Consider the following 12,223-nt stretch of genomic DNA (forward strand, 5'->3'; position numbering starts at 1 on the left):
GAGAAACATTAAAAGTAGTGGTATTACTGTAAATATAGGTAATTATTTAATGTATAATTTAAACTGTTTGCTAATATTTACATTTAAAAACCTGAAAACACAGGAAAACCATAGAAATTACTGTTTATAAATAAACTGTGCTAGATAAAAGAAAACTGACAAGAGCACAATATTTCTCTTCCTTGTGATCTGATGTATCATATGTGTATAAGATGTTAAAATTAAGAACTTCAGCGATTTTCACATTCCGTAGTTTAACTGACTTCATTGGCAGTGGTGCTTGACTGAGGTTTCCTGGGCAAACAGCTGCAGTCTGGAGGGGAATCTAGGTTCAAACATCATTGGAGGTGGTCAGGCTGTCCACTGTACATTGTTACACACCAACGGAAGTGTCTGAGTATGAAGAGAAAGACAAGTATTATAGCAAACTCCATGAAACACTGCAAAAGTGTCAAAAAAAGAGATATTCTCCTACTGATGGGTGACTTTAATGCAAAAACTGGAAATTACAACCATGGGATATAGCAGATTATTGGGCAACCTGGATTCGGCACCCGAAATGTCAATGGAGAACATCTCATAGACTTGTGCGGCATGTTTAACCTGATCATTGGAGATCCCATTTGCCCCCATAAACGGTGTCACACAGTGTCATGGGTTTCACCAGATGACAGAACAGAGGACCAGATAGACAAATTGGTAATTAACAGGACGTGGCAAAAATCACTCCCAGATGTGAGGAACAAAAGAGGCGCAGATGTCAGTAGTGACCACCACATTATGTTAGCAGCAGCCCTTCTAAAAATAGCTGCACACAAGAGACACTGCAGGCAGAAGAAGATTAAGTATAATTTTGGACAGTTGGACAATACAAAAGTCTGAGAGGAGTTCTCAATCCAACTGAGAAATCACTTTGAGGTGCTTAGCAGAGGAACTGAAGAGGATGGCTTTGAGTGTCAATGGGATGCAGTGAAAACGATCTATGTGACTGCTGAAGAAAGTCTTGGAACAAAGGACCCCAGCACAAAAGACTGGATCTCTGACCATACTTGGGATGCAATACAGCAGAGGAGGAAGACGAAACTCCACTTAAATTATGCATACACAAGGGAAGTAAAAGAATAAATCCAACAGAAACTCTGCGTATTGAATAGGATGGTGAAGAGGAGTTTCAGAAAAGATAACAGAACATCCATCAATAATCTCGCAGCTAAGATGGAGGCAGCAGCTAACAGGGGCAATAACAAGACACTATATAAAATCACAAGGAAACTGTCAAATAAGAAATTTGGGGGTGATATGTCAATCAAGGAGAAGCAAGGAAAACTACTCACAAAACGAGAAGGCCAAGTGCAGAGGTGGAAACAACATTTTGAGAACATTCTGAACTGTGGAACTACAGATGACAGTGTAACTCAGCTGAATGTGGATGGAGAAGGACTCCCACAAGACATGTCAATTAACTTAGAACCACCATCAAAGAAGAAAGCAGTTCAACAAATAAAGAAAGGAAAAGCCCCAGGCCTGGACAACATCAGTCCAGAGTTACTTAAAGTAGATCCTTCTATAACAGTAGAAATTTTACATCCACTTCTGACAGCCATATGGATGAATGAAAAAGTACCAAATGATTGGAACAGAGGCAAGCTCACCAGCGCCCCAAGAAAGAAGACCTATCAGTTTGTGATAATTTGAGAGGCATCACCCTGCTGTCAATTCCAAGCAAGATCCTTTCACGAATAATCCTAAATAGGATAAAAGTATATGTAGTCAAGAAAATAAGAGAAGAAGCACGATTCAGGAAAGATCGCTCTTGCCTTGACCAGATAACACCTTGAGAATAATGGCTAAACATTCATATGAATACCAGTCACCACTTTACATGCTGTTTGTAGATGTTGAAAAGGCCTTCAACAGTATAATTGGAACAAAAATACAGAGCTCACTGCAAACTTTTGGAATTGGTTCAACATCAAGGTCAATTTTCAGTTCCAATAGTAGTAAAAACAGGAGTTAAGCAAGGCTGCATGCTCTCACCAGTACTATTTAACATAGTAGTGAATCTTGTAATGGCGCAAGCAATGGATAAAGTGAGAGGAATAAAATGGAGCAATGGAACACATCTAGAAGACCTAGATTTTGCAGCTGACCTTTGCCTTCTGTCCCACAGCCTCATCGACATGAAAGAGGAACTAGATCTAAAATCTGTGGCAAAGAAAGTCGGTTTGAAAATTAATGCCCAAAAAACATAAGACATGCAGGCAAATGATAACAATAACACACAGAGCTTAAGCTTGGGAGCCAGATAATCAAAAGGGTGGATAAGTTTTGCTACCTTGGAAGCACGATCACACCATATGGTGGTGCAACATAGGGCAGTAACAGCCACATCGACAAAGTCAAAGGCACTTTTACAGCTCTCCGATCTATCAGGGGGTCGAAGGAAATAAACACTGAGAACCAAATTGCAGATATTTGAAAATAATGTAGAATCCAAGCTTCTATATGTATGTGAAACATGGAAAGTGACAAAGCAGCTACTAAGCTACAGACCTTCAACAAAAGATGTCTGAGGAACATCCTGGGGATACAGTGACCAAATGTCATTTGTAACGAAACACTCTGGGAAAGAATCAGATCCCACAGGGATGACGGCAAAAAGGCAGGCAAAAATAACATGGAGATGACCAGTTGAAGCAGAAGGTCAACAGCAAAGAACAGGATGGGAAGAAGTGAAAATACTAGCAGGAGACAGAACAAGATGGTGATCCTTTGTTGCAGCCCTATGCTCCACATAAGCAGTTAAAGGAATTAATAAATAAATCTAGAGCTACTCGTCAGACAAGAAGAAACAGTAGTAGTTTCTGGTGATTTCAGTATAGATTTCCTGAACAATTTTGACAGGAAATATAAGCTGGAATCATTATTTGGCCGTAACAATCTCATTTCTGGGTAAATTTCAAAACTCAAAAGCAGCAAGAGAGCAGGACTTGATTGATAACAATTTCATTTACAATGCTCAAGCTGAAACAAATAATGTGTACCAAATTTATGATGGACTATCTGATCATGATGCACAATTAATGGGAATAAACAATATAGAACCTTAGAGCTGTGAGCCCTGTTCATACAAAACAGTGAGGCTTATTAATGAGAACATGGTACAGTGTTTTAAGAATAAGCTGAAAGAGGTAATACTGGCTGAGGTTTATACAGAAACATATGCTAATGTGAAATTCAGTGTATTCCATACTAAATTTGTGTCAATATTTGAAAGCAGCTTTCCGAAGAAGTTACCCAGAAAGACGATTAAGAAAACTAGTAAACCACAGATAACTAAAGAAATAAAATTTCATGTAAGAGGAAAAAGGAAATTTATATAGAGGCCAGAATAAGTCAATGCCTAACATAACCTGCATTCTACAAAAAATAATTAAAAAGGAAAGTCATAAAAAATAAAAATAAAAAGGAGTATTGCTCTAACATATTTCTTGTACCACTGAAAAGAAGATGAGTGAAATAGTGGCACTGAGAAACAGCTGAAATCGTTAGAACTCAACAAAGTCCCAGGGCCCATGGAACCCTATCTGATTCTATATCCAATTCAAGGCTAAGTTAGCCCCTCTGTTCACTACAATCTATCGCAGATCCATCAAACAAAGAACTATGTACAGTAGTTGGAAGGAAGCATAGGTCACACCTGTCTACAGGAAGGGTAGTAGAAGTTATTCACAAAACTACCATCCAATAGCCTTGACATCCTTACGTTGTAGAATCTTAGATCATATTCTGAGCTCAAACATAATGAGGTATCTTGAACAGAATGACCTTCTCCATACCAATCAGCATGGACTGCAAAAATTTAGATCATGAGAAACCCAACTCTTACTTTTCCCTCATGACATCCTCAAAGCCAAGGACCATGGCAGTCAGGTAGATGCAGTATTTCTTGGTTTCCAAAAAGCATTTGACTCAGTACCACACCTATGCTTATTATCAAAAGTACAATTATGTGGCATGTTATCTTGAATGGAGAGTTATCGACAGATGTAAAAGTAACTTTGTGTGTACAGCAGGGAATAGTGTTGGGTCTCTTGGTGTTCATGTTGTATATTAATGGTCTTGTGAACAATATTAATAGCAACCCCAGAGATTTCCCAAATGATGCGGTTATTTATAACAAAACACATTCTGAAGGAAGCTGTACAAATATTCTGTCAGACCTAGGTAAGATGAGTGGTGCAATGATTGACAACTTGCTTTAAATATTCAAAATAATTATAAACTTGTGGAATTTAACAAAGAAAAAAAACTGTATTCTATGGATATAACATTAGAAAGTCGCAGTTGGAATCTGTAAAGTTATACAAACAGTTTACAAATATAGCAGTACAAATACAATTAAATGGCCATTTGAAGAGATAGAATAATATATTAAAAATGTCATTCCACAGAACTTTATGTAACTAGAGGTAGCACCAACATCTTTCACTGAAATTAATAGAATGATAAAAATTCTAAAACACAAAAGCTCACAAGCTGTTCGAATTTCAAAGAGAATTCTGAAAAGTTGTTCAAACTTAATAAGTAATGTCCTTAGTAATATATGTAATAGGCATAGGGACTGTTTCCAGACAGATTAAATTATGCTATACAGATTAAAATATGGTGTTGTTAAACCACCTCATAGGAAATGTCACAAGAAAGACTTAAATAATTATCATCCAATTTCCTTACTGATGTATTTTTCCAGAATATTAAAAAAATAATTTACTCGAGAGCAGTCTCATGTTTCAGCAGAAACATCTTACTTTGTATATCACAGCTTGGATTCCAAAAGGGCTGCTTCACTGAGAATGCTATTTATACATTCACCCAATAAATACGAGGGCGGTTCAGAAAGTAACCTCCGATTGGTCACAGTGCGGGTTGTGGGGGGAGTAGCGACGCCATCTGTGCGTTCACGCACTCAACAGGTCAGTTTAGTTTTTGTGGTAGTTTAAAATGTGTGCTGCAATAGAAAACCCCACCAAATGTGAAGTGCGTGCTGTCATAAGGTTTTTTACAGCCAAAGGATATTCTGCAGCAGCTATTCATCGTGAGCTTTGTGCCGTGTACGGACCAAGAGTTATGAGTGAAGGAGTTGTCCGTGAATGGGTACGTTTATTTAAAAGTGGACGAGAAAACGTTCATGATGAAGAGAGGAGTGGTAGACCATCATTGGTGACTGACGAACTCGTTCAGACAGTTGATGCAAAAGTTCATGAAAATCGACGTTTCTCAATGTCGGAGTTGTCTACTGGTTTTCCACAGATTTTTAAGACTCTCTTGTACGAGATAGTGACAGCAAGATTGGGTTACCGTAAGTTCTGTGCACGATGGGTGCCCAAAATTCTTACCGACCACCACAAAACTCAAAGAATGGCCTCTGCATTAGACTTTCTGTCACGTTATGAGGACGAAGGAGAACCATTGTTAAACAGAATCGTGACCGGTGACGAAACCTGGATTAAGTACGTGAACCCTGAGACAAAAGAACAATCAAATATGTGGGCACATTCAAATTCGCCTACCAAACCAAGAAAAGCCTCGCAAGATTTTTCTGCCAGAAAACTGATGGCAACGGTGTTTTGGGATGCCAAAGGGGTGTTGTTGGTTGAATTCATGGAACGTGGTACGACCATTAATCAAGACGTGTACTGTGAAACAATAAAAAAGTTACAACGGGCTATACAGAACAAACACCGTGGTATGCTGACTTCCGGTATCGTTTTTTTGCACGATAACGCCCGTCCTCACTCTGCTCGCAGAACAACGGCCCTTCTTGAGTCCTTCAAGTGGGACGTTATCAACCATCCACCTTACAGCCCAGACCTGGCGCCAAGTGATTATCACCTCTTCACGCATTTGAAGAAATGGCTTGGGTCACAGCGGTTTGATGACGACGAAGAGCTCAAAGATGCGGTCACAGGCTGGCTCCAGGCACAAGCGGGTGATTTTTATGCAGAAGGAATTTCAAAGCTTGTGAAGAGATACGATAAGTGCCTCAATCGCTATGGAGACTATGTAGAAAAATAGTGCAAAGATGTAGTTGTAAGATGTATATATTAAAATATTTTTATTTAACTTTGTGTATTTTTTTAAATCAACCGGAGGTTACTTTCTGAACGGCCCTCATATGTCCAGCCTTAAATAATAAAATATCACCAGTTGGTAATTTTTGTGATCTTACCAAGGCTTTTGATTGCATAGATTATGCTACCTCCTTAGAAAAACTTACGTTTTATGGAACGGATGGTTTTTCAAAAAACTGGTTTGAATCATACTTCACGAACAGAATGCAAAATGTTGTGCTGTATAATTCAAAGAAAGTTTCCAAAGGCAGAAAAATTTTATGGGCTGGGGAGAAATCCAAAGGCAGTCTGATGAAGTTTAATTACAGGTCCATTCATATTCCTTATGTATGTGAAATGACCTTCAACTTAACATTCACCAAGCAGAACTGGTACTTTTTGCACTTGATGCTAGTATTATAATCAATCCCCATTACAAAGAAAGTAAAAGAAGAAACTGTTAATGATGTTTTTCGAAGAATCACTGAGTAGTTCTCTGAAAATGGACCCTCGCTTAATTGCGAAGAAACACACTATATTCAGTTCTACACAACAAAATGATGTAGCACATGAACAGGAGTCAGTAAGCAGTGCAGAATTCTCCAAATATTTGAGTGTACATATTGATAAATTCTTGAACTGGATGGAGCATATTACTGAGCTGCTCATTAAACAGTCAAGCTCAGCTACTTTTGCTCTTAGTATAATTGCTAGTCTTGGGAAAAAATTAAAGCACCCTCCTGACATATTCCACACATTTCCATTCCATAGTGTATTTTGGAGTAATTTTTTTGATGTAACTCATCACTTACAATGAAACTATTGATAGCACAGAAGCAAGCAGTAAGAATAATATGTGGTGTTAAGCTGCAGTCATCATGTAGGTACCTTTTCAAGAAGTTAGCGATTTGAACTGTACCATCACAATACATACATTCCCTAATAAAATTCATCATAATCAAACAATGGAAACTCATCCAGATTAGAATATCAGCAATATTAGGAAAGGATGGATTGCTACTCACCGTAAAGATAACACACATTGAGTTGTAGACAGGCACAATGAAAAGAGTGTTTCACATTTAGCTTTCAGCCAAACCTTTCTTCACACAAAAATCACACACATGTTCACACAAGCAAGCAAACCTCAAACACACATGACCGCCATATCCAGCAGCTCGGATTACGATTCAAGTTGCTGGATATGGCAGTCATGTGCACTTGAGGTTTGCTGCTTGTGTGAACATGCGTCTGTGTTCTCTTTTCTGAAGAAAGCTTTGACTGAAAGCTTAATGTGTAACAGTCTTTTTGTTATGCCTGGTTGCAACTAGATGTGTCATCTTTCCTGAAATTTGCCGTAGATAATTCGTCAGAAATTGAGAAGAATAGTGATTCCATACCTACGACACTAAAGGAAAAAAATGACCTTTATTATGCATCATTAAAGCTGTTAGTGACTCAGAAAGGATTTCAATAGGTAGCAACAAAAATTTTTGATCAATTTCTCAGTTACTACATAATGTCTGACAGGTAGCTAAGCATGTTCTGAATCTGACATAAAAATCATTTCTCAAACAATTGAAACTCCAGGTTGGAATAACAACAATATAAGGAATAGGGTAGATTGCTACTCACAGTAAAGTTGACCTGTTGAGTTACAGTCAGGCACAATAAAAAGAGTGTACACATGCAGCTAGTGTAACAGCTATTGGCCAAAGCCTTCCTCAGCAAAGGAAACATGCACACATTCAGATAAGCAAGCACACTTCATGCACAATGACCACCACTGGTTGCTCTGACCGGAATGCAATTGTCATGTGAATAACAATCTGGAGTGGGGTGGGAAAGGAGGAGGGATTGCAGGATATGGATCGGTGGAGAGAAGAGTTCTGTCTGGCAGAGCGTGCAGGGACTAGAAACTGCCAGGCACAGCATCAGGAGGTAGAGTGTGAGGGGGATAAAACGGGGAGTGAGAAAGGAAGATAATGGAACAGGAGAGGGGAATAAAAGGATGAGAACAGAAAAGGGGAGGTGTGGAAAAGGAGGGGAGCAGGGAAGAGGAAAGGACAGACAGGTACACTGAAAGAGAGTGGCACACAAAGAGGCTGAGGGAATGTGAGAGGGGAGGAGGTGATAGGATGAGGGACCAGAAACTGTTGGGTGGAGAGTGTGGGGGCAGTAGGTTACCATAGGTTGAGTCGAACATTATTTCAGGAATGGAGAATTTACTGTAAGAATAACTCCCATCTGCGCAGTTGAGGAAAGCTGGTGGTGTAGGGCAGGATATAAATGGCCTGAGTCATGAAGCAGCCACTGAAATCAAGTACATTATGTTCCACTGCATGTTTTGCCATGGGGTGGTCTACTTTTCTTTTGGCCACAGTTGGTGGTGGCTCTTCATCCAAGTGGACAGCTGGTTGGTAGTCACACCAATATGAAAACCTGTGCAATGGTTGCAGCAGAGCTGGTACACAACTTGGCTGCTTTCACAGGTGGCTCAGCCTTTGATGGGGTGAGCCTGTGACAGAATTGGAAAAGGATGTGCTGGGTTGATGGATTGGAAAGGTCATCGTTTCTCCTGGACAACTACTTTATTCCAAGTACAAATTTTTATTTCATAGGTGTACGCTTTACAGAAGAAACGAAAAACTGGTAGAAGCCGACCTCGGGGAAGATCAGTATGGATTCCGGAGAAATGTAGGAGCAGGCAAGGCAATACTGACCCTACAACTTCTTGTAAGAAAAAAGGATAAGGAAAGGCAAACCCACATTTAGAGCATTTGGAGACTTAGAGAAACCTTTTGACTATGTTGACTGCAATACTGTCTTTCTAATTCTAAAGGTGGCAGGGATAAAATACAGGGAGTGAAAGGCTATTTACAATTTGTACATGGACCAGATGGCAGCTCTAACAGATAAGGGGCAGGAAAGGGAAGCACTGGTTGAGAAGGGAGTGAGACAGGGTTGTAAACTATCCACCATGTTATTCAATCTGTATATCGAGCAAGCAGTAAAGGAAAGCAAAGAAAAATTAGGAGTAGGAATTAAAGTCCAGGGAAAAGAAGTAAAAACTTTGATGTTTGCCCATGACATTGTAATTCTGTCAGAGACAGCAAATGATTTGGAAGAGCAGTTGAACGAAATGGACAGTGTCTTGAAAGGAGGATATACGCTGAACATCAAGAAAAGCCAAATGAGGACATTTAAAGTAGTAGATGAGTTTTTCTATTTGGGAAGCAATGATGGTTGAAGTAGGGAGGATATAAAATGTAGACTAGCAATGGCAAGAAAAGTGTTTCTGTAGAAGAGAAATTTCTTAACATCGAGTACAGATTTAAGTGTCAGGAATTCCTTCCTGAAAGTATTTGTATGGAGTGGAGCCATGTATGGAAGTGAAACATGAATGATAAACAGTTTAGACAAGAAGAGAATAGAAGCTTTTGAAATGTGATGCTACAGAAGAATGCTGAAGATTAGATGAGTAGATCAACTAACTAATGAGGAGGCACTGGGGAGAAAAGAAGTTTGTGGTACAACCAGACTAAAAGAAGGGATCGGTTGGTAGGACATGTTCAGAGGTATCAAGGGATCACCAATTTAGTACTGGAGGGAAGTACGGGTGGTAAAAATCATAGAGGAAGACCAAGAGATGAATATAGTAAGCAGGTTCAGAGGGATGTAGGTTTCAGTAGTTATTCAGAGATGAAGAGGCTTGCACAGGATAGAGTACCATGGGGAGAAGCATCCAAGCAGTCTTTGGACTGAGGACCACCTGAAGACCACAACAACAACAACAGAAACTGTAGGTTGCATCCCTGTGCAATGGTGCTCGACTTGGAGGTAAGCTGAATGGAATCCTGGTGCTGGATGAAATATTCACTGCCGGCCAGACAAGTAGAGATGGTGGTGTAAAGTTTTGCTTTTTGAGAGGAGTGGGCTATGTGCTGGCACTGGGTTTCATCCTCTCCCTTCAATTCATCCATGTCACCACTAATGCAGCACTACACTGTACAACCACTCGTCACAGTCATGCACCTACAACAGATACACACTTGAAACTTCATAACATATAGGAGGAAGGTAACAACAAATCACTTCTACTAGGAGCTTGACATAAGCAGCAGTGTCCTCCAGATTGACTCATTCCACATCACTTCAATAAAAAAATTGTTCACATTATCTACAGAACATGTACTAACTACCAGTAACAAATGCTTTCCTCTTCTTTTCTGTACACAGTAATCACTGTATCTGGAAGCAATCATTTCTGTGAGTTTTTCTCTCAAATTTTTAAAATGGAACTCTTTTTCTATATTTTTTCAGTTGTAGTTACACACTAGAAATATTTATATTTGTAGGAAATAGCAATAGTTTTAGTGTTGTTGCATATTGTGGTGTTTAAGTCTTCAGCAGGTTGAACACAAGCATTCTGCAGAGTAATTAGAACCCCCAACCCTCACAACTTCGAAATTAAATAACAATCATGCTTTATTGCACACTATCTTAACAATTTACCTGAGTACAATTGTTTGACAGCATTGTGAGGGATAATACAAGAATATACACCAAAATAACTTCTGATCACACAGAACAATTAATATTGTCAATAACTATCAATGTATTTATACAAATGACACAAACATGCTGGTATCTGAGAGTGTGAAAGATAAATAGTACTGGGATTTTTTTAAAACAAGATTCAGTAAGTTATTCAACATTTTTATATGAAAATTAAAGATCTGTAAATTGAACTGCCAGGTTAAAAAAAAAACAAAGAAACCACTAGGAGGTCGTTTATTTTCCATAAGAATAGATAGTATACCTCATAATGCCCACAGGAACGGTAACAACTGTTACAGCTGTACACAGCTTGTTGCAGTGGTGTACAGCCATTATCATCTTTGAAATTCACATCTGCTCCAGCATCCAGTAACAATTTGGTAGTCTGCATTAACATGAAATGTTACAAGTAGACATTAAAAACAAAATATGCTTATGTGATTGGCATAAATGCAACACAACAAAAAATTCTCTCACAGAGCACTGTAAAGTTAATAAAAATGGACATATCACATTTCAGTACTAGATCAATTAGGAAAGATATTACATACATACAAACAAACAATAGCTCAATATTATGAAAGGGACCTACATAACAGGTCATATTTATTTCAAAATATGAAGTTATTACATATAACTGTAATTTCAAAACTAAAAGCTTAAACACTGCAAACTAAGAATAGAAACACAAAGTTGGTTTTTATCTGGATTCTGCTAGTGTACTACCGCATATTGTTATCATTAGGTCTTTCAGATGACAACACACTCATCACATGTATAAATTCTTCTATACCCAAATTAATAGAATACAGGTGGAAATATAAAAAACACTTCTGCACAGAAAATGTAAATACTTTTATTCATATGTTAGCAAAAGAAACCTGGGAAAATGTATTTTCAAAAACAACAACCTATGACTAATACAACACTTTTTCTAGTACTTTCATGTCCCTATTAGAGACGTGTATTCCAAAAAAGCTTACAAAAATCAATGTAATGCCAAGGAACATCAGACAGTGGATATCACCTGCTATCATAGTATTAGTCAAACTCTAAAACATCTCAGTCAAATAAAAAAAAACACAATAAAGATCAACACTTCACAGACTATGTTAAGACATATAAGAACATTTGCAGAAAGGTGATTAAAAAGGTAACACCATGAACAACAACAAAGTAATTTTAGGTTCAGAAAACACATCAAAAGCAATATGGAATGTAGTAAAAAAAAAAGAAATAACTAAAAATATTAAAAGTTAAGAGAACATTGTTTTAAAAGATGATCATGGCATGTTCCTTAGAAATCTTGTCCTAGCAAATTACATAAATGACTACTTCACATATACTCCAGTCAGCCTGAATAAAAATTGCCTTAAGAATAGTGGAACCTCTGTTACAAGAGAACAAATTGTCAATTCAATATTGCTATACCCTACAAATAAGTCTGAAGTTCTACGAATAATAAAATCATTGAGGAATAAAATTTCTTCAGTGACAAATGAAGTTCTGGTTCAATCACAATAAAATGTGATAGTGCCATAACAGAACCA

At 38.1% G+C, this 12,223-nt stretch overlaps 1 protein-coding gene across 2 annotated transcripts in view; it reads right to left on the minus strand.

The window, feature by feature from the left end:
* LOC126243098 (serine/threonine-protein phosphatase 6 regulatory ankyrin repeat subunit B-like) overlaps positions 1-12,223 on the minus strand; it is a 280,149-nt gene that overhangs the window by 140,969 nt on the left and 126,957 nt on the right. For both annotated transcript variants that reach the window (XM_049948139.1, XM_049948138.1), the window contains exon 9: positions 10,936-11,058. In XM_049948139.1, coding sequence (XP_049804096.1) covers positions 10,936-11,058 — 123 coding nt within the window. The remainder of the gene's footprint in view (positions 1-10,935; positions 11,059-12,223) is intronic.

This window comes from Schistocerca nitens, chromosome 1 (genome assembly GCF_023898315.1).
Source record: "Schistocerca nitens isolate TAMUIC-IGC-003100 chromosome 1, iqSchNite1.1, whole genome shotgun sequence".
NCBI lineage: Eukaryota > Metazoa > Arthropoda > Insecta > Orthoptera > Acrididae > Schistocerca > Schistocerca nitens.